The sequence below is a fragment of the Manacus candei genome, unplaced genomic scaffold, assembly GCF_025592945.1.
Source record: "Manacus candei isolate 608988 ecotype Guabito, Panama unplaced genomic scaffold, ASM2559294v1 h1tg000015l, whole genome shotgun sequence".
Classification (NCBI taxonomy): Eukaryota; Metazoa; Chordata; class Aves; order Passeriformes; family Pipridae; genus Manacus; species Manacus candei.
Window position 1 is genome coordinate 9,607,783 of NW_026138063.1, and position 22,374 is coordinate 9,630,156.

Here is a 22,374-nt window from a genome sequence, read left to right on the forward strand (position 1 = left end):
GGCAGAGTCCCCACAGGCGGGAGGGGTTGGTACCCATTGATGCCCAAGCACAGGGGTGGCACCACCCTGCCACCCACCAATGGCCCAGGGCACACTTGGCCCCTGCACTGGCAGGTTTCACGTGGGTCCCTGATGGGGTGTCACCAGGGATGAGCACCAGTGCTGTGCCATGGATGCTGCAGTGGGCAGGAGGGGTGTCCAACCCCCAGTGAGGGTGTGGGGAGTCTGTTCCACGTTGGATGCAGCAGGAATCAAGGCTGGGGGCATCGCTTCGGGGTACGGGGTACATGGGAAGGGGGAGATGCAATGAGATGTCATAGCCCCACTGGAAAGTCTCTCCACTGTCACCCACCTCATCGGCACTGCATGGCATGCTTGCTTCACACTCACTGGCTACTGGAAAATAGAGCCCTTCTTTATTGAAAAATAAACCTTCTCTGTACAAATAAATAACAGCTCAGGTACCTTTGGGGAAAATGGGGTTAGGATGGGGTGAGGATTGCCAGGTTGGGTGGTCCCAGGAGAGAGGAAGACTGTGATTCCTGGCTGAGGTGCTCCAGGTACTGCCTGGGGCACCATTGCCCTGAGGGGAAGTCAGGAAGTGCTGATGGGAAGAGGGAAGTTGGGGCACGATGAGGGCGGAAGAGCCTGAGGCAGGGAGGGGACTGTGTTTGAAGGACATAAGGGACACCTGCCTCAGTGCCCTCTCCCCATGCTGGAACGCTGCCCCAGGGGCACCATTAGGTTTTCAGCGCTTCAAGCGCCAGAGCGACGAGGCCGGGCATGCTGCGGGCCAGCGAGTCGCTCTCCAGCCCCACAAGGCCAGTGAAGGCCGTGGGGCGGCCCCCTACAGTGGCCCGCACCTGCGCCCGGTACAGTCCCTTGGTGTTTTTGGAGCCCAGGTCCACGAGGATCTGCAGGGAGACAACAGCACCATGAATCCCCTGGGGGAGCCAGAGGCAGAGCAGGACAGTAATGGGCTGGGGGGTGGCATTTATTGGCTGCCAGGGTGAGGGGCTCTGAGTGGCTGGACAAGGCACTCACCTCCTGGAAGGTCATGGCCAGGTCAGTCTCGGGCACCTGCAGCACCCAGGCGTACAGGTCACGCACCGCACCCACCCGCACTGCCGACTCGTTGAGGCTGGGGCAGGCTGCGACCCCGGGAATGGGCAGGAGAAACATGGAGGGGGACATCGGGGTGAATTGTGGGGACTCCATGCTGTGGCCCAGCCTAGGGAGGAGCACCCTTGCTCTGGGGACACTATGGGAGCATGGGTCCCTGTGGAAAGGGATATAACCAAGGGCTGTCCCACTGAAATGGGACTAGCAATCCTGGGACCAGGGTGCAAGGCTGAGGCTGGGGTTGTCACTGTCCCTATGGTGGCACGTGGCATCCCACAGGGTTTGTGGGAGCTTACCTTTGCCGGCACCTGCCTCCTCCTCCTCCTCCTCCACCCTGGGCAGCTCTGTGGACATCAGCTCACGTTTCTCCCTCAGTGCAGACCCTACCACCAAGGGAGGTGTGACACTCCCGGCAGGGACACAGCCGGTAGGCACTGTCCGGGCACGGAGCCAGCCAGAGGGTAGACATCCCACTGCCCCCAGACCCTCCAGGCTCACAGGGCTCACGGCTTGGCAGGGGGGTCCCTGCCAGCTCTCCGGGTGCCTGTCGTGGCTCCATAGTTTCCAGGGCAGTGCCAAGGTCCAACTCTGCCCGCAGCTGGGTGAGGAAGGCTCGTCCCTGTCCCACCATCTCCTCCACCACATCCTCACCCTGCTGAAGGGAAGGCAGGGTGATGGGGCACCCACAGGACACCTCTGAGAACAACCAGGTGCCCAGTGGCAGAGTGCAGGGCACGGCTGGGCTTGTGTCAGATGGGGCACTGGGGACATGCAACTGCTTGTGGCTGTGTTGGGTCAGATCCCAAGCTGCAGGGTCAGACCCACAGCTGCCTTTGCACTGCCTGGACTGGGAGCACTGGTTTCAGCTGGGGAGGATGAGATGCCCCCTTTGTAGTGGTAAAGTGAGATGGCTGCACAGGGGACAATGGACCCATGGGATGTCCCTGGTGGCACAGTCACCAGAGGGGTAGGGGATCCCCCAGCCTGTCCCTCCCCACATACCTGCAGAAAGAGCTGCGTCTCCCCGGGGAGCTGTTCCCTGTCCATTGTGGGCACTGGGGGACTGCTCCCCTCCATGGTCCTCAGTGCCTCCACCCAGTCTTGCAACTGGGGTCCCACTGCCCCAAAGAGGTCTGCAAAGGGGGGCAGCCGCCTGGCCCCCCACCTGCAAGCACATGAGGTGAGCTCAGACTGGTGTCCAGCAGCAGCCATCACAGGGCAGTGCCACCCTGTGCACCCCACTGGGCACCCCTGGGAGGGTGCCCTGGTTGCAGGAGAAACAGGACCCCTGTGTTCAGGCTGTCTCCAAAAGCCATGCCAGTGTCCACTGTCATCTTGACCACCTCCCCAACCCTTTTGGCCCCTCGTCCCATGCCGACCATGCCTCACCTGGTGGGGACTTTCTGGGGTCCGTCTGCTGTGGGCCTTGAGTGGCCCCCTGCCACAGCCAGGTCTGAGGGGACAAGAAGGAGACAGGAGAGACAAAGGGAAGGGGAATCCCATGGGGGTGACAGGGCAGGCTGCTGGTGCTCCAGCCATCAGCTCAGGGGAGACTGATGGGACCCCAAGTGGATGTGGGGTGGTCCAGCACAGAAGAGTACCTGGGATATCCCTGCGGACACGGGGAGGGAAGAAATGCCCATAGATCTTGCCCAGGAGCTGGGGCAGAGTGCGGCTGAGGAAGGAGAAATCAAACTGGTTTCGGATGAAGTCCCCAGCCTGGCGCAGGAGATCCACCAGTGTCTGGGCGTAGGAGTGCAGCTCTGTGCCAGAGAGGACTCTGTGGGCACATGGCCCTGGTGCCACACCAGCCTCATGCTGCCAGAAATGGGGTCCCTCCCCACACCCTAGCCCTGCCACAGTCCCCCAGCTCACCACATCGTCTTATCCTGGCACGGCAGGTCTCCTCAGCCAGGCGGGCACAGGTGGTCCGGCCCTGAGGTGCCCGGCAGGATCCGGCATAGAAGGTGCAGAGACGGGCGCGCTCACGGTTCTGTCGCTCTGGGGGCAGCTGGGCCAGTGCCAGCAGGTCGAAGCAGCTCGGTTCTCGGCTGCCAGGGGCAGCTGTGAGAGAACCAGGGCTGCAATGAGGTGCTGAAACCTCTCTAGGTGTCTCCATCCCCCCTACAGTGCAGCCAGTGGCACTCACAGTCCATCTGGAGGCTGAGCCAGTCTGTGAAGGCAGTGACGCGGGTGTAGACTCCCGGTTTGCCCCGCTCACCACAGCCATCACCCCACGAGGTGATACCGTAGAGGACGAAGTGGTGTGAAGTGGGGTCTTGGCATGCCAGTGGGCCCCCTGAGTCGCCCTGTGGGGGAGATGCTCATCCATTGGGCTGGGCTGGGACCCCAACCACATTGACTAGCTGTGGTACGTGCCCAGCAGCCCTGTGTGCCACAAGGGATTTTTGAGGTGGTGTGACGGCAGTTCCTTAGGCCCAGGTGTTACCTGACAGGAATCGATGCCTCCAGACAAGTACCCAGCACAGAACATGGCACTGGTGAGCAGGTCCTTGCCCAGGGCACCCCGGCACGTCTCCTGGCTGAGCAGGGGCACCTGCGCCTCCATCACCACATCAGCCACTGGTCCCTCTGCCAGGCAATACACCGATTGCAGTGTCCCCTGTGCCTGGACATCTCTGTGCCCTGGCTTGGTGCATTGAGACTTGGCACATGAGAGGGCACAGAGGGGGACACCCCACAGGGTGTCAGAGTGGCTCTACCTTCGTAGAGGGAGCCCCAGCCTGCAATGTAGCAGGGAGTGCCAGGGCTGGGCTCTGTGGGGCCACTGGGAAGGCACACGGGGCTGACGGTGGGTGACGGGGCCAGCGGCATTGCCAGCTCCAGCAACGCCAGGTCCCCGTGAAACGTCTTGGGGTTAAACTGGAAGGAGATGTGGGGGTGTCAGTGGGGGGCCCTGAGGCATGCACAGGGAGGTCAGGGGGGTGCCCACCTCCACCCACCTTAGGATGAGGCAGGATGCGCCGGATGGGCACTGCCCTCTCGCCCACACCCAGCTTTCCCAGCTCGTGGTCACCCACCACCACCGTCCACGCCAGCTCATTGCGGTTCCTGGCAGGGTGGGGGGCAGCTAGTTACAGGGATGTTGGGGTACCAGCCCGTGTAGGGCTGCTCTGCAGGGACATCGTCCCCGCATTGCCATGCCCCACGCCGTACCCGCCAAAGCAGTGTGCCGCGGTGAGGACCCAGGAGGGCCCCACCAGCACCCCTCCGCACATCAGCTCCCCGTGCAGCCGCACCGACACCAGCCAGGGCCAGGCGCCCCGCGGGGCCACGCTGCCGCCCATGATCCGTCCGCGGGGGGCCGTGGCGTTGGCTTGTGGACCCCCGCGGCGCCCACAGCTCCCTGGGAAACAAAGCCGGGGTGAGAGGGGGTCCTGCAGCCCTGCTGCTGGGACACTCCCTCTACCAGGTGGGCACGGGGCGTCCGGGGATGGTCGCGGCAGGTGGAGGGGGTGGCGGGGCTCAGGCGCGTCGGGCGCGCTGTCAAGCCTCATCGTGCTCACGGAGGCGAGCGGGCGGAGGGCCGGGGGCACCCCGCAGCCCGGCAGCTGCCGACGCTAACCTCTGCCCCCCGGCCCAGCAGGCAGCCGGGGGCCGGGGGCGCCCGCTGGCGTGGTGGGGGGGGGGTGGCGTGGGCACCGCGGGGCCGCCCCGGCTCACCTGGCGTTGCCACCTCTGCTGCTGCGTCAGGACTCAGGGCTGCGGCTGCCGTCTCTGCAGGGACAGGCTGTCAAGGCACCAGTGCATCCCTGCTGTCCTCAATTCCCCCCAGTTCCTCTCAGTGCCTCCAGACCCCCATCATCCCGAACAAACACCCGTGTACCACCCCAGGAGTGCTTGCACCCCCAGTGACTCAGTCTCCGCAATCTCTCAGCCACCTTCGCTTGCCCCCTTCTCCCTCCCAGATTCTCCATTACCTCTCAATGTCCCATTCTCCCGAAAGTGCTCATCGTTCCCAATACCTCCATCCTCCAAATCTCCACCTCTTACCCCAGATCCCAACATTCCTCCCAACCTTCCATCCCACCAAAGATACCCCATCATTCTATTGTACCCCCACTTTCTCCATTCCCCGACTCCGTCCCAGTATTCCATCACTGCCAATGTCCCATATCCCCTCCAAACCTCCCATGGGAATGCCCCGTTTTTTATCGTAGGGTCTTCCCTCTCTGGGAGGAGCCAGGGGGATGCAGGTGCCCACTCACGGCACTCCTGGAGGCGGTGCTGGCAGAGCCGGGCGCTGAGTGGGGCACAGGCATGTGGGGCCCTCTCAGGTGGGCAGAGGTGCTGGTAGGGGGCACAGGCCTGGCTCAGCGCCCAGTTGCGCTGGGGCAGCTCGGGCAGTGCCTGGGCATCCAGCAGGGCCTGGCAGCTGGGGGGCACAGCTGGCGCTGCAAGAACAGCAGGGCTGTGAGCATCACCATGTCCTCCCTGCCCACCTCTGCCCAGGCCACCCTGAGTTCTGCTTTGGTGCGGGTGGGAAGGGGGCATGATAAGCTGTGTAGTCAGCACATTTTGGTAGGGTCTTCTGTGTGCTGGGATATGTTTTTGAGGGGATCTCTGAAAAGGAGACAAGGGATCAGGCAATGTTTTGGATAGGACTTCGGGTGATTGGGTAGGATATAGAGAAGATGGGAACTGCTTGGGTAGGGTCTTCAGGTGGTGTTTTGGTAGGGTCTCTAGCAGTTAGGGATACATTTCGGGAATCCGGGCACTGTTTTGGTAAAGCCTGTAGGGTAAGCCAATAGGGGAGAAGGTACGGTTTGAATAGGATCTTGGGGTCCAATTTTGTTAGGATTTCTAAGGGGATGAGGCGGTGCTTTGGTAAGGACCCAAAGAAATATTTGGCAAGGGTTTCTAGGCATGGGTGCAGATTTTGGCAGGGTCCTTTGGGCACAGGATGGTGTTAGGATAGGACCCCTGGACTGTGTTTGGGTGGGGATCCTGGGGTCTGTTTGGGTAAGGCCTCCTGGGGATGGGGCAGTGGGGGCCGTGGGGTCATGACTCACGTGGGCAATGGCTGGTGATGTTGGCACAAGGTGGGAAGAGGCAGGGGGCACAGAGTCCACAGGCCCCTCGCTGCCGCTGCTGCTCGGACAGCACCCGCTCCAGTGCCAGCAGTGCACTCCTCAGTGCTGCCTCCAGCACCAGCGTCCCACGGCTCGACAGTGCTGATGGACACACACAGGGTGCTCAGACTCCCAGAGCCTCCACCACTGCCCCCCACCGCAGCCATGGGGTGCCCCCAGCCCTCCTGGAGCCTGTGCCCCAGTATCTCTGTGGTGGGTGTCAGGCTGGGCATGGCCTGTCACCTGTTGACATTGCCTAAGGTGACAACTGCTAGTGTCACCTCTCTGCTGGTTGGCACATGGGCACTTGGGTGTTTGCCCAGGTCTCTGCGTGTCCATTGTGGAGACCCCGTGGACAGACGTGTGTGCAAATGTGGGCATACAGCAGGGTGTGAGCCTGGGCAGGTGTGCCCACATGTGTCAGTGTGCAGGTACCTCTGTACACACTTGTGCGTGCACTGTGAGTGCACACCTGTGTGTGCCAGGGTCTGCATGTCCCCATGTGTGTGCAGTCCTGTGTGTGCCCTGTATGTGCATCCCCCGGTGTGTCCCTACCTGTGATCACCTTCCTACTGGGCTGGCCATGCCCTGGCAGAATGTCCCCTGGGGCTGGCAAAGGTACCTGGGCAGGAGGGAGCATGCAGGGCACCCCGCATCCCCTGTGTCCCCTAGTGCCATTGGCAGCATTTGACACCCAGTGCAGGCAGCACAGGTGTGTCCTGGGATCTGGGGGTCTTCACCAGGGACCTGGCCATTCTGCTTGTGCTTCCTCCCTTCCTGAGTGAACCCAGGGGTCCCAGCTCCTACAGCAGCCCTGTCCACAGCCAAACCGTCCCACAAAGATGCCCCCATTCCCGTGCCCCACTGACCTTGCAGGATGCTGGCCGGCATGGGATACAGTCCCTGGCCCAGGGGGACCCCCCCCACCAGCTGCAGCAGCAGCAGGAGCGGCAGAAGAATGGGGGGGACCAGGCGGACCCCGAGAAGAGCTCCCTGCATCCTCTTCCCTCCTCGCTCCATCCCCGGGCGGGCAAAGGGGGGCAGGAGGGGGGAGCCCCCGAAATGCCCGAGGCAGGAGAGGAGGGATGGATATATACGGTGCCCCCCGGGCGGTGGGAGGAGAGAGGGGCCGGGGGAGCACAAACAGGCGAGTTCATTAATGTCGCGCCAAGATGCCAGCTCGGGGCGGGGGGCGCGGGGGGGGGCGCAGCCGGGGCCTCAATGCCGCCTTTGTTCGACGGGGCCTCCGGGCGGGCAGCATCAGACGGGCGCTGCGCTCCGGCGCTGCCCGCGGCCCTTGATCATTTTCACGCCAAGCCCCGGCCGCGCCACCCTCCCTCCTGCGGGCCCCGGGCGGGTGGGAACGCACCGGCGGCTGCGGGCGCGGGGGGCCCGGGCTGGGCGTGGGAGCCCCGCCGGCGGTTTCAAAGGCGGGCAGCGGGCCGGGAGCGGTCGGGCGAACAAGGCGGGGGAAGGGGAGGAGGGGGGGCTCCGCGGGGGGGTCCTCCTCTCTCTGTGCCAGCCCAGCCCTGGCTGAACGGGCCATCCCGTGCCCAGCACCGCCACCCCCGTGCTGAGCACAGGCTGTCCCCGAGGACCCCCCTCCGATTTCTCTCCCAGTTTCCCGTGTCCTGCCTGGGGTGCAGGAGGGAGGATGTGCCCCGGGGAGGGGGCTGGGGGCAGGTGGGGCCAGGGCACCGGCTGTCCTTCTTGCTTGTCCTTCTGTCCTTGTTAAGCAGTGGGCCTGGGTTGGGGGCAGCTTTGGCCCCAGGAATGGGGGGGCTACACTCACCAGCCCAGCTAGAGAGGATGCCTCCGTGCCTGCCGCTCGGCTTGTCATTGGTCCCACACTTTTGGGATGCCACTGTCCTGCTCCCATTGCCGTCCTCCTGTGCCCACGGGCTCAGCTTCAGTTCCTGCGGCGGGACAGGGCGCGGCTGCATCTCTATCACCTTTTTGGGATGCAGGGGATGCCCATGCCCCCACCTCTGTCCCTGTAAAGGGGATTGGGGTTTCTGGGTCCCACATCCGTTTGGAGGGTGCCCATGTCCTTTTTTCTGTCGTTGTTAGCAGCAAGGGGTGCCCGTGTCCCCAGGTCCACTGCGGGACAGGGGGTGACCGTCCCCCTATCTCTGTCCTCCTTAGGGAGTACCTATGTCCCGCTCTCTGTCCCCATTAGGTGCAGGAGGTGCCCACGTCCCCATCCGCATTTCGAGTCCAAGGGGTGCCCGTCCCCATTAGGGGCAGGAGCGCCTCCGTGCCCGCGCTCCCCCTGGCCCCCCCGGCCGCGATGGTGCCAGCAGGGCGCGGACAATGCCGCTTCAGTGGCACATCAAAGGCGCGGGCTGCCCGCGGCTGGCACGGCGACAGGCCCGCCGCAGATGAAAGCCCCGGCCGGCCCCGCCGGGCTCCCACCTCGGCCGCGGGGGCACGCTACGCCTCCGCCCCACGGGGGACGCGGAGACGGGCGGGGGGACACATGGCCGCGGCACACGGGACAGCTGACCCGCTCCCCGCCCCGGTGTCCCCGCACGGATTCCCCCTCCCCACCCGTGACACGTGGGGGTCCAGCCGCTCTGTGACCGCAGCCGGCGCCCACGCGGGTACTTGGGGTTGGCGTGGGGTTCGACCCCGGCCGCACCGTGCCCCCCGCTCCCGGCCCCGGTGCCAGTGCCAACCCCATTAACCTAATTGGCGAGGCGCTCGGCCGCCCCGGGCGGCAGCGGCAGTGGGACCCCGGGGCCCGGGCAGATCCCAGCCCCGGCGGCGGGCGGGGGGGGTCGGCGCCCCCGGGGCCCCGATTGTCCGGTAATTGGCGCGGGCAGCCGAGCCCGGCCGGCAGCGCCACGGGGCGGGGGAGCAGCCACCGGCGGCGGCTGTACCGGGGTTCCCGGGGATGCCCGGGGCGCGGCGGGCGGGATGGGGGTGCCGGGGTCGGTATCGGGGTCTCGGCCGCTGGGGGGTCGGGGCAGGGGGCGTGTGGCGATGCAGGGTGGGGGTTGGGGTGCCGGGAGGAGTAGGGCGAGTTCAGGAGTGCAAGGGGGATGCCAGGGGCGGGTATCAGAGTGCGGAGACCCCGGGAGGGCCGAGGGTTGTGGGGGTTCGGGGTATGGGGTGACGCTGAGGCTGTGAGGGGGTCACTGTGGGGGTGTCGGGGTGGCGCTGAGGGGGCGATGGAGGGGATGAGGATGGGATAGTATTTTGGGACAGGGGCCACGATGAAAGCAGGGGGCTGTGGGCGGGGCCAATAAAGGGGCACGGTCAGGTGGCAGAGGGCGGGGCCTCGATGGTTGGGCTGGACTGTGGGCGGGGCCTGCCCCGGCGGGGCGGGGCCAATGGCAGGGCGGGGCTGGAGGCGTGGTCTTTCCTGCGGGCGGGGGGCGGGGCCATGTGCGGGGGCGGGGCGGGGGCGGGGCCCGGCGGGTCGGGCCCGGGTCGGCGGGCGGGGCCGGGAGCGGGACCGGGAGCGGGACCGGGAGGGGGACCGGGCGCTTTTCGGGGCTGGCAGGGCCCGACCCGCGCTGAGCCATGGAGAGCTCGGAGCGGAGCGCGCTGCTCACGTACCGCCTCTGCGGCGGCTCGGCCGAGGAGGAGCGGGGCCGGGAGCGCGGCCGGGCCGCCGCCGCCCCCCGCAAGCTGCCCACGTTCCTGGGCGTTGTGGTGCCCACGCTGCTCTCCATGTTCAGCGTCGTCCTCTTCCTGCGCCTCGGTGAGTGCCGCCGCCCCCGAGGCGACCTCCGCTCCCCGCCGCGGCCCGGGGCCCCCTGAGACTCACCAGCCCTGCCTGGTACACCCAGCCCGAGCCTCGTGTGTGTTACCCCCAGCCCCGGACCCCCCGTATCCGGAGCTCCGAGCCCCGCAGTCCAGGTCCCCAGTGCCCTCCCAGTGCCCTCCCAGTGCCCTCTTCTGAGCCTCCGTCTCTGGTGTCCCAGTGCTCCTCTCCAGTGGTTACCCCAGTGACCCCAGTCTGGGGTCCCAGTGTCCTCCCTGTACCCACTCAGTTCTCTCCCGGGCTGGGGTCCCGGTGCTGTGTGTCCCTGCTTGATCCCTCCAGCCTGGGGCCTGGGGACCGAGGGACAGGAACCTGCAGGACAGAAATCCAGTTAGGGACCCCTGTAAGCGACCCCGGTCGCCCACCGCGGTGGGCACCCCTAATGTCCCTGGGGTAGAGACTCCTGTGTCTTTCCCTAAATGGGATTCCAGTGCCCTCGTGCCACCTGTCCCACAGTGCTGGGACCCCACTGCTTCCTGGGCATCCCCTAGTGCCAGGCTCCACTACCCCGGTTCTTTCGCACATCACACCTGATGTCCCAAGAGCAGGACCCTGGTGTCCCCTGTCAGACACCCGGCTGCCCCCCTCTGTGTGTGCAAAGGGTACAGACTGGTTCCCAGTCTGCCCCCAGTTTGGGTTATGGGTCTGTTACTGTGACCCCTGGGAGAACTTGGAGGACAGGTTGGGCATGGACTGGGGCAACTGGCAGCGTTTTGGGGGGCCCTGGGGTGCCCCTGCACGGCCCGGGGCAGGCAGAGGCCCGAGGCACGCAGTGTCCGCCCTGGTCCAGGAACGGGAAAAGCTTTTCCTCTTTCACTTTCTGCCCACGGAAAGCCCAAGGCGGGAGTTGGCTGCATGCCCGGAGGCCCATGAGCCCCGGGGGGAGAGGAGGGCCTTGAGCCCCTTCCCCTGCCTGGGGGGCCCCCCACGCTGGGGGCACGGCTCTCCCCTGGCATCACTTGCTCCCTTCCCAGTCCCCTGCTCAGAGTCCTCATGCAGGCTCTGACCCCCCAACCCCACAGCAGGCACCAGGGTCCCCCTACCCGGAGATGTGTTGGAGGGGAAGTATGGGGCGGAGCAGGAGGGAAGCTGCCAGGAAGAGGAACTTTCCCCTCCGTCAGTTCCCCGTTTCCCCCACACCTCAGAGGCTCCTCAGATCTCCAGGGTGAGCACCCCCTCCTACTCACCCCTGCACTGCTTTTGGGGCACCCCTTTATTTCCACCAACCCCCCTGCCTGCCCTTGTTTTTGGCACTCGAGCACCCTCCAGCCCTCTGGGGACCACACTGGATGCCCCCAAACCCAGCCTGGCGTCCCAAGGACTCCTTGTGGTGCCGGTGCCCCCGTCACCCCCCCTTGCCTCCCCACGGGCATGTCTGTGGCCTGGCTTGTGGCTGAGATAGGGCAGCGCCCACAGCCGCGGGTGGCCCCTTCCTGCCCACAGCGCTGCCAGCCAGGGTCACTCCCATCAGCCCGGGCAGGGCTGGGGAGGCTCTGTGTTCCCTCTCAACACAGAATATACACCCACACCCACGGGGGAGTGGTGCCCTGGCTGGCAGGGACACCCAGGGCTGCTTCTGCTTCCTGCTCTGCTGTGGGTCAGCAGGGCAGCAACGGGAACCCTGTGGGGAGTGCCTCACTCCCTTCACTGGGAGACAAGGGTGGCATCCAGGCACGGGGTTCCTCGCATCCCCCAGGTGGGCAGCAGAGCCTATGCCCTGTTTGTTGGGGTTTTGGGCATGCCTGGGCCTGGCATGGCAGGAGGATGGAGATACCCTGAGGTAGGGACACCAGTGGGTGCTGCTGTGTGTGGGAGGTGGGAACATCCCCACCCTGGCTAGGAAAGGGCTGGCATGTCCTCAGGGGAGCTGTGGGCGTGGGGGTGGGAGCAGCTGCATACCTCAGTGGGGTGAGCTCTGTGTGCTGGCTGTGCCCAGGGGCTCTGTTGTGGGGGTGGCCCATTCCCAGCTAAGGGACACGTTGACCTCTCCCTTGTCCGCGACAGGGTTTGTGGTGGGTCATGCTGGGTTGTACCAGGCCCTGGCCATGTTCGCAGTGGCCTATTTCATCATCGGCATGACGGTGCTGTCTGTGTGTGCCATTGCCACCAACGGGGCGCTGGATGCTGGAGGAGCCTACTGTATCCTTTGCTGTGGGTGCTGCTGGGGCAGAGCATGTGGGCCAAAGTTGGGTGACTACCCGGTGACCTCGGGGTGCCACACTGAGGCTGGGACACTGTTGGCCTGTGAGAGAGGGGTGGGGGCACCTGATGGTCATTTGGGCTGCTGACATCTTCCCTTGACTCAAGCAAGATATGATCAGCCGTGCCCTGGGCCCGGAGTTCGGGGGCAGCATTGGGATCATGTTTTTCCTGGCCAATGTGTGTGGCAGCGCCCTCTATGTGCTGGGGCTGGTGGAGGCAGTGGTAGACAGCTTTGGGATCCCGCCTGGTAAGTACCCCCCTGTAAAGTGGCAGGGGACAGCAGATGTCCCTTACCATGCATGCCAAGCACTGTGCCCAGCATATCCAGCATGGCTCACCCAGTCCTCTGGCTAGTGAGTTGTTGCTCATCATGCCTGGCATATTGCCAGTGGCTCTTGTCTCCCGGTAATGCCTCCTCTGAGTCTCACTGATCCTGACTTGTCTCTCCCCAGGGCAAAAAGCAGGCACGGGTGTCCACGTCCTGCCCCAGAGCTACTGGTACGAGCTGCTCTATGGCACTGTGCTGCTGGCACTCTGCCTCCTCGTGTGCCTTGTGGGCGCCTCCATCTACGCCAAGGCCACCTTCCTCATCTTCCTCATCGTCGCGGGTGTCCTGGGCACTGTCCTTGTCAGCTTCTTTGCCACGCGGCCCATCAGGGTGCCCATCCGCCTGCCCCACCTCAATGGCTCAGAGATAGAGAACGGCTCCTTCACTGGCTTCTCCCTCGACACCCTGCGAAAAAACCTGGGGGGTGAGGAGAGGCTCCCCGCACCCTGCGCACCATACCCACCATGGCACTGGCACTGCCACATCAGCAGCAGCTTGCTGGAGGGTGGGGGCAGCTTGTGGGCACATAGCAGGTGCCATGGGGTGGTTTCTCCTGCGGTTTTTGTATGGGAAAATTGAGCATATGGTGGGGCAGTGCCACCCCGGACAGCCTGTCACAGCCCCTGCCTGTGTGTCCTGCAGGTGACTATGCGGTGGACTACACCACCGGGCAGATGATGAGCTTCAGCTCTGTCTTCGCGGTGATGTTCAATGGCTGCACCGGCATCATGGCAGGCTCCAACATGTCGGGTATGGACAGGAGGTGCTGGGCTAGGTGGCACCAGGAATGGTAGCTGAGGCTGGAGGAGATTGGGGGTGCCTGTGAGTTAGCACTAATGCTGCCTGCTCCTGTCCATAGGGGACCTGAAACGCCCGAGCTACTCCATCCCACGGGGCACCATCTCCGCTGTGCTCTTCACCTACCTTGTCTACAACTTGCTGGCTTTCCTCATGTGTGCCACCTGCAACAGGTATGGCCACCTGTCCCCTGACCAGGGCCATCAGTGCCAGGTGCCATCAATGCCTGGTGCCAGGGCATCCTGGCCTGAGCCGAGGCAGTACTGTGTGTCTGTGTCTCTCTCCAGGGTCCTCCTGCAGAAAGACTATGGCTTCTTGCATGACATCAGTATCTTCCCTCCCCTGGTCACTGTGGGCATCTACGCTGCCACCCTCTCTGCAGCCATGAGCAACCTCATCGGGGCATCCCGCATCCTGTACGCCCTGGCCCGGGATGATCTCTTTGGTGAGTGCCTGGAGTGCGCTGGCACTTGTTGAAGCCCACTCAGCAGGTTGACCCTGCTGGGGACCAGCCCTGGCGTCAGGGAACTCCCTTTTTGGTGTGGGGGTGATGTGTTGTGGGTCGGCATGTGTCCATTTGGGTCACCTGTGTGTGCCCTGCAACTTGCCTCCACCCCAGCACCCAGGGTGGGGCCGGGACTCGTGGCTGGTGGCTGAGCCTGTTGATGCCCACTGGGGTGCCCCAGCCCAAGCTCCCCACTCTGCCTGCAGGCCGGGCGCTGGCTCTGGCCAAGAAGACATCTGCCAGTGGGAACCCAGTGATGGCAGTGATCCTCTCCTGGATGGTGGTGCAGGTGAGTTTGTTGGCAACACTCCTTTCCTGTCCTCATTGGGTGTTGGTGGGTTGGCACCTGGCCTGGGCGTTGTGGAGCCTGGCACATCCCCCTGCCCCTGGGGATTCCTCCCCCAGGCTCCCTGCCCCAGGTGTCCCGCTGCAGTTGTGCCCTTCCCTCCCTGAGGTGGGAAATATCCCCTATATGAAGGATAAATCAGTGCAAAGGGCAGGGATTCCTGCCTGTACACTTTCCCATCATACCTCTTGGGTATGCCCCAAGTACACAGGGATGGCTCAGGTGTACATTCACCCTGTGCTCTCTGCAGCTGGTGCTCTTCTCTGGGAAGCTCAACACCATTGCAGGGGTCGTGACCACCTTCTTCCTCTTGGTTTATGCCACTGTCAACCTGGCCTGCCTGGCATTGGAATGGGCATCGGCCCCCAACTTCAGGTACCCACCGGCACAGGGGAGAGAAACTGTGCTGAGATGCTTGGAGGCACCCATCCCTGCATCCTTCTGGTTTTGGTTCCCCTGCCTCCCTATGCCTGGGCATTATGATGAGATGGTGGGCAGAGATGCTGAGCTCCGCTTTCATGGGCATTAGGGGAGGCAGAGATACCCCTATCCCTGGGGAGGGAGAAGGGGACAGGTCCCAGCATGGCACTGGCTCGGCACTGTTCTCATGCCCTGGCACCGCTTTGCTGAGTGGGTACAGATAAATCCAGCGCCACTGGGTACCACCCGCCCCCTCCCCTTAGGCTTTCCAGAGGTAATTTATAGCCTGTGCCCGGCCGGCATCCCCCGGGCTGTTTGCCAAGCAGTGATGGAGCCCACTTTCCATTAGTGCTAATTAAACTAAGGGAGAAGGGGGAGGGAGGAAGGGGGATCCTGGGTGGGGGGAGGAGAAAAGATCTTCCAGGAAGGAGGAATATGTGTGGCAGACAGCCCCAGCCTGGGGCACAGGGTGTGGGGTATCCTGGCATGGAGCTGGGTTGGCAGGGCTGCCCAAATCTGGGATGTGAGGTCCTGGCAGAGTAGCCAGGGGGAGCCTGATCTCCCCCTGTGTGATGCCCACTGCCCTCAGTGAAGGATGCTGTGACTCCACAGTAGGGAGAGTCCCCTGGGTGCACAGAGGTAGTGCCTAAGCAGGGCCAGGTGGCACTGCCCCGGGGTCCCCCAGAGCACCCCATTCCCAAGGGAGAGCTGATATCTGTGCCAGGATGGGGCTTGGCCCACATCTACCCTGCCCAGCTGCTCCCTTGACCAGGCACGGATGGGGCAGGATCAGTGCCTGGGGTAAGCTGCTGGGGTGGGGTAGCAACAGGCCCCTCGCCCACCCCACATCTGGTGCCTCCCCCCCTCCCTGCACTGAGGTCTCCATCAAGCACAGCGGAAAAGGATTTTAATTACCTTTCAGGAAAAACAGCAATTAGAGAAAATAACAGCTTCTTGCCTCCCCGCCTCCACCTCCCTGCACCAGACTGAGCCGGCACCGTGGCTGCTAGCGCTGCCACACGCTGCCTGACTCTTCCTGAGTGTGCCAGGGCAGCACCAGCCCCATGGCCATCATTGCCCCTGTTTGCCAGGGGCTGGCAGCAAGGGGCTGCCCACTGCCCTGGGAGGTACCGTCTGTCCTCCATAACCTCTCCTGCAGGCATATGGGGTGCCCAACGTGCCCTGGGCTGGCACAGTGGGATCACTGAGGGTGGCTGGTGTGTCCCCTTGGCACAGCTCCCCTTGTCGTGCCCTCCTTGCAGCCGGCATGGGCACCACAAGGTAGCAGGTTTCCCCTCCTCCCTGCTCCAGGCCCACTTTCCGGTACTTCACCTGGCACACGTGCCTGCTGGGCATCGCAGGCTGCTGCGTCATGATGTTCCTCATCAGCCCTGTGTCAGCCTCAGTGAGCCTGGGCTTCCTGCTCCTCCTCCTCCTCACCCTCCACTACCTCTCACCCAGCAGCACCTGGGGCTACATCAGTCAGGCCCTCATCTTTCATCAGGTGAGCCCTGTCCTCCTGTTGTCCCCTTATGGGGTGGAAAGTTGGTGTCCCTGTGGCAGCTCAGCTCCATCCTGGGCAGCACATCCTCAGGACTGGCATCCCCACGGGGTGGGTTGTTGAAAGAAGAAGTGTTCCTCACCTGTTCCCCTCCCTCCCTCTTCCAGGTGCGCAAGTACCTACTGATGCTGGATGTGCGGAAGGACCACGTCAAGTTCTGGCGCCCGCAGATGCTGCTGATGGTGCAGAACCCACGAGGCAGCGCCCGCCTCATTGACTTCGTCAATGACCTCAAGAAGAGCGGCCTCTACATCCTGGGACATGTCGAGCTGCAGGACTTGGGTGAGGATCTGCACTGTCCCCAGTGCTGGTGGACTCTGACCCTTGCTGTGGTGCCAGTGTGCTCTTGGAGTTCTTGGATTGATGCTGCTGCCCAGCTGTCGGTTTGGCAGGGTGGGCACAGCAAGTGAGTGTCAGCATTTTGGGCACATGTGTGGCACCATGGGCTTGGCTTGGTATGATGGACTTTGGTGGCTTGGGTCTGTCCTGTGTGCACACACTTGCAACACCCATGCCGCAAGCTTGTACATGCGTGCGCTCAAACGTTCATCCCTGCACGTGCACATGGGGCTCCTGCCTGTGTCAGCGCTGTGCACACGTGGCACATGCCACCCTGTCAGTGCCTGTGCACACCCAGCACACACGTGGGCACGCGCTGAGCACAACCCTGCTGCTCTGTGTCCAGGTGCTTCAGGCGTGTTTACACTCTGGTGTGTGCTGGTTTGCACACCCCTGCTCCCTGGCACACGTCATGGCTGTCCCCGTCCCACCCCAGTGGATGCACAGGCTCTGCTCCCTCACTCCCCACCGTTGCTGTGATGACTAATGGCCTGAAACTGGGGAGAGGGGATGGGACTGCCTGGGTATTTTTTTACACATTTGTGTATAATTTTGTATCTCTGTCTTTAGGCAGCTACTTCCCCCTCTCTGTCTCCTGGGTGCTGGGGTGGGCGCAGGGGTTGGCACTGGTCTGCAGCAGGGATGGACACCAAGGTGAGCCCCAGTATGGGGTACCCATCTTGCTGATGCTTGCTTTGCTCCCCACCCAGACATGCTGCCCTCAGACCCACTGCAGTCCCAGCAGGACTCATGGCTGAGCTTGGTGGACAAGCTGAATGTCAAGGCCTTCGTCAGCCTCACCCTTGCACCCTCGGTGCGGCACGGTGTCCGGCAGCTCCTCTTCACCTCTGGCCTTGGTGAGTGACACCTCAGCTGGACATGGGTGAGGGTCCATCCTACTGTCCCTGAGGGCTGAGAAGTGCCAAGGGGTTTGGAGGCACTTGGACAGACAATGTCAGAGCCAGGTTTGCTCTCAGAGGCATCTGGGGTGAGCAGTGCTGTAGCCAAGTTGAGCCTTGGAGGCATCAATGTTGGCAGTGTTGAGGGGCTTGAAAACACCTGAAGATGGGAGATGCCAAGGGGTTTGGAAGCACCTAGTGTAGGCAGTGCCAAAGCCAACTTGGAGAGGTACTGGGTGGGCTATGCCAAAGCCAAGTTGGGTCTTGGAGGCATCTGTATGTGTGATGCTGAGGAGTCTGGAATCACCAGGGTAAGCAATGCCAAAGTCAAGCTTGGCTGGTGGAGCCCTCCACCTCTGCTCATCTGGGTTGGCGTGGTCTTTCTGGCAGGTGGGATGCGCCCCAACACCCTGGTGTTGGGCTTCTATGATGATGAGGCACCACAGGATGGTCTAGCCCGGCACCCTGCCTTCAGCAGCGCCCGCGAGGAGGTTCCCTTGGGCTTCCCCCCGCTAAGGGCACCCACCACTGCCAAGATGCTCTCGGCCCGGGAGTACGTGGGCATTGTGGCTGATGCCCTGAAGATGCTTCGCAATGTCCTGCTGGCCCGGCAGCTGGAGAGTCTGGACAAGGCCTGGGAGCTGCGGCGGGCTGCCAGCCCCCCGCCCACCATCCATGTCTGGCCAGTCAACCTGCTGCGGCCTGACAGCGCCCGCTACGCCGACACCTGCAGCCTGTTCCTGCTGCAGATGGCCTGTGTCCTCAACATGGCGCGGGCCTGGCGCCGCGCCCGCCTGCGCCTCTTCCTCTGTGTGGAGGCGGGTACTATGCCCCATGCCCAGGAGGAGAAGCTGCGCCAGCTCCTCAAGGACTTGCGCATCCAGGCCCAGATCCAGCTGGTGCCCTGGGACGCCATCACCCGCCTGCACTGGCAAACCTGCCGGGGACCCCCAGGGGGACCAGCAGAGGAGGAGGAGGAAGAAGAGGAAGGGATTGTGAACTTCCCGACCAACACTGCCCAAGTGTCAGATGAGTACGTGTGTGCAGCCAACAAACTGGTCCTGGAGCAGAGCCCTGCACCGGCCGTGCGCTTCCTTTACCTACCGCGACCACCAGCCGACACCAGCCTCTACCCACTCTACCTGCACCAGCTGGAGCTGCTCACCCGTGGGCTGGGCCCCACCGTGCTGGTGCACGGGGTGAGTGCTGTCACCAGCACCCAGCTCTAGGTCACCCTGCTCCCTGCACCCTCCTTTGCCCAGTGCCTTTTGCAGTCTAAGCCTGAGTATTCTAGTCCTGGTGTCCCCACCCTGGGGGACAAAGAGGGGTCAGTGCCCCACAGTGGGAGATAGGTACAGGAAGAAGGTTTGCTTTTTGGGGTTGTCTCCTGCAGAGGATTAAAGCTGCCCTGGCAGGATCCAGACACAGCCCTGGTGTCCAGCTGGGCAGTACGGTGCATTCACAGTGCCTTTTCTTTGGGCTGGTGGTAGGGGATAGCAGGGTTCCAGGGGGTGCCAAGCACTGGGTGCCCCAGTTGGCTGCTGGGAGGCCCTTGGTTGCACCCTGCAACCCCCCCTGTGCTTCCTCCCTGCCGCAGCCCCCATCCTCTTCTCCGCCAGCTCCTCCGGGCACCCAGCCAGCAGCGGGGATTGATTAAAGGCAGCCTCGACCTTGGTGCCCCGGCTCCCCGCCATCCTCCTGCCTTTCATTAGGAAAAATTAAATGGGAAAGGGTGGGGGAGGGGAGCCCAGAGGCCTGGGTTCCCTGCATGAGGCTGGGTGCGTGGGGGAAGCAGCCGGGTGCTGGCCCTAATGGATGCAGGGTATGGCACTGCTGATCTTGCTCAAAACCCCCAATGCTGTTGGTGGAGGGGCACCCACATGCTTTAATCCGTAGTCCCCCCACCCCCATGGGTGCTGAGCTCCTGGTCCTGGCAGGAAGGGGGGAAATGTTTTGTGATGGGGGTCCTTCCTTGCACACCTGGGTCTCCTGGCCTTGCTCTGGGCCCTGTTTCATGGTGCATTGTAATCTCCCCCACCAGTCATGACCTGCAAGGGGGAGCTGGCCTTGCCCCCTGCTCCCCCTTACTGATTAGAGGAGGGCAGGAAATTGCCTGGGCACTGGAGATAAATCCCTCAGGTGCCTGGCGGGTGGGCAGCGTGCCCAGCGCTGCCTGATTGATCACTTCCTATTAGCCCCAGCACACAGGGGTGGGGAGACTGTTCCCAGCCAGGCTGGCCTCCAGTGGGGGTGACAAGCATGACACTGCTGCCTGTGCCTGCTCTCACCAAGCCTGGCACTGCTGCCTGCCAGCTCTGTTCAGCCAAGGGCTGGAAAAACCCAGGTGGTTGGGTGCTGCTGGTGGGGAAAAAATGGTTCGGACTCTTACTCCCCACATTTTGCAGTGGATTGTGCCCTGGTGGGTGGGCAGGGGGCTGGAGCTGGCTTTGCTCCCTGCTGTGGGAGGTGGGTGCCCTGGGGTGGCCACTGCATGGCCTGTGGGATTTATTTACAAACAGGCAGGAGCTGGCACAGGGCAGCCGGGCACCAGCGGGACCCGGCGGCCTATAATGTTAATTATCACCACGTAATTAAAAGCCCATAAAAAGCCTCACACTTCATTAAATTAAAGCTTCTCTGCACTGTGCCGATGGGCTCCGGCGCAGTTAACCTTGGCCGTGCCAGGGACCAGCTCCTCCGCAACTGGGGACCCACGGCTGGGCGTGTGTGGGACCCGAGGCTGGGACTGTGCAGCCCCCCACAGTGTTGTGGGGTGCACCATTGCATGGGCACCTCACAACTCCATTCATCACTCCTGGGCCACGTGTGTTTGGGCACACACAAGGATGCTGTCCCTGTCGGAGATGCCCACACACATCGCATGGACGTGTGTGCCCATGGCACTGCTGCAGACACACCGTCACACTGACCAGGGGCTGACACGGGCACACACCCAGGTGTGCACACACAGCGCCACGGCCGCTGCAAAGGCAGCATCTCGCGCCGGCACCGCGGCTCCGGCAAACCAGCTCCGGCACGCAACGCCCACGCGGCGCACACCTACACAAACAGCATTCTTCCTCCCTCCCAACATACAGATGTGCAGACAAACAACCACACATACCCCCTGCATCTCCTCCAGGCTCCCACCCATTGCTGTCAGCGTCCAGAGGTGATAGGCTGTGGGGAGAGCACCCACCTGTGCCTGCCCCTTCTGTGCCTCGGTTTCCCCAAGGGCTGGGCTGTGCTGGGGCAGAGGGGGATGAATGGGGGACCTCCAAATCCTTCTGGTGGCTGGGTGCTCTGGATCAGGGGTGCTCTGCCAAGGTGTGGGAGGGTACAAAGTGGGGGGGACACTCCAGCACACAAGAGATGACACGTACGCATGTGTGTGTGCATGTTAAGGCAGGGATATGCATGGACTAGGAGACTGTGTGTGCATGTGCACGTGCACATGGGAGGGGGGTGCTGTGCTGGGGGATGTGCACGTACACAAGGGGTGTCTATATGTGCACACATGTTGGTGTGGGTGTATATACCCACCCCAGCTGTGATGTGCTGATGTGCACACAGGGCTCAAGGAAGGGGGGGGCCAGGGGAGCACACACACCCATGAACACGGGGTATGCAAACTGGCACGTGTGAATGCCCAGGACCCCAGGCCACCACTGCCAAGTGGGGCCGTGGGCAGGGGGCTGTGGGGGGCAGGCGCCAGTGGGGGCCCATGCCCCGGCCCTGTGGGGGTGGGCAGCCAACAGGGCCTCGGCTATTTCTTGGAAATTTCGCAGCATTCATTTCAGTGCAAATAAAAGCTGTCATTGCCGGAGAAATGATACTGATCGGGGTCTGAAAAGACAGCAAATTACCCGCCTGAAAATGCACCGCTGGAAAAAAATGCATATTAAACACACAAAAAGGCACTTTGCCATCAGCCGCGCTTCCCCCGCCGCTCCAGAATAACCACACTTTACATAATTCTCCCTCTCCACCTCCGAATTAATTTTGCAGACAGAGGCAGAGGCAACCCTCTGACAATAGCAGAGGGGAGACGCAGCAACGGCGGAGGAGCGGGGCTGGGAACTGCTGGGGGGTGCCTGGCTCTGGGCTGGGGGCATGGTGGGTAACAGGATGTCAGGGTTGGAGCTGGGGGAAATGGAGGGATTTGGGGGGGACTGAGGGGTTTGGGAGAATTGGGTCCATGGATGCAGGTTGTAGGTGCTGGGTGGATGTGCCCAGCTGTGGGGTGGAGCATTCTCATGCTCCCCACTTGGGTGCTGGGGCTGGAATCCCTTGGGGTAGGGACAATCATGTCTTGGGCCAGGTGTTTCCTATAAGGGACAATCCCTCACCCCTTACCACTGGAATGATCCTGCCATGTGCCTACCCCAGAGCCTGGCACCATCTCTGGAGGCAGGCAGGCCCTGGGGGGTGCACATACCCTACTTGGTGGGCACCCCCAGGCACTCCCTGCCCTGCTGACCTACCCGCAGCGCTAGGCATGTGGGTGCACCCCAAGGACACCATGAGGCCATGCTGCCCACCCAGGCTGACACTCCTAAACTAGCATCTCTCTAAAAGACCCCCTGGGAACCTGTCCCACTGGGCATGAGGGCACCATGCCCAGCACCCCAGCACCGCTGAGAGACAGCAGCGAGCAGAGCAGGGGGTCTAGCAGTGATAGTGGGGGAGTTCATCTGTCTGGGTGCTCAGCACTGAGGGGCTGACGGAGGTGAGGGCGGGTGGCGGAGGTTGGCACCGCGCTGCTTTGCATTTTCAATGACAGACCCATGCCGGGTGCTCGGGAGAGTGGAAAAATCTTATTTGTCACCTGCTGGCGATGCGCGGAGGCTCCCGCGCCGCAGCTAATCTTGGGGAAAATGAGGATGCCGGCGGGGTGGCCCATGGGATGGGCAGGGCTGAGTGAGGCTGGCGAGGTGGGTGATGCAGAGGCCCTGCTCTGGATCAGAGCCCTGGACCGTGGGGTGGGCA

The 22,374-nt window shown here is 63.1% G+C and overlaps 2 protein-coding genes across 2 annotated transcripts; one reads left to right on the forward strand and one right to left on the reverse strand.

The window, feature by feature from the left end:
* Positions 1-740: 740 nt before the first annotated feature.
* On the reverse strand, positions 741-7,106 carry PRSS56 (serine protease 56). Its single transcript, XM_051781260.1, is given in 17 exon segments — positions 741-914; positions 1,045-1,151; positions 1,419-1,505; positions 1,630-1,777; positions 2,125-2,287; positions 2,512-2,575; positions 2,724-2,946; positions 2,948-3,186; positions 3,272-3,431; positions 3,572-3,714; positions 3,846-4,005; positions 4,086-4,194; positions 4,807-4,860; positions 5,352-5,531; positions 6,138-6,174; positions 6,177-6,317; positions 7,085-7,106. Coding segments are annotated over 17 exon segments (2,211 nt in total).
* A 2,563-nt stretch (positions 7,107-9,669) lies between these two features.
* On the forward strand, positions 9,670-21,356 carry SLC12A9 (solute carrier family 12 member 9). The gene is made up of 13 exons (XM_051781408.1): positions 9,670-9,924; positions 11,992-12,126; positions 12,299-12,436; positions 12,642-12,941; positions 13,160-13,267; positions 13,377-13,488; positions 13,603-13,760; positions 14,027-14,109; positions 14,417-14,541; positions 15,898-16,090; positions 16,255-16,429; positions 17,197-17,343; positions 17,776-21,356. The coding sequence occupies exons 1-13, from the start codon at positions 9,744-9,746 to the stop codon at positions 18,612-18,614; spliced, it is 2,694 nt and encodes an 897-aa protein (XP_051637368.1). The 5' UTR covers positions 9,670-9,743; the 3' UTR covers positions 18,615-21,356.
* The last annotated feature ends 1,018 nt before the right edge of the window (positions 21,357-22,374 follow it).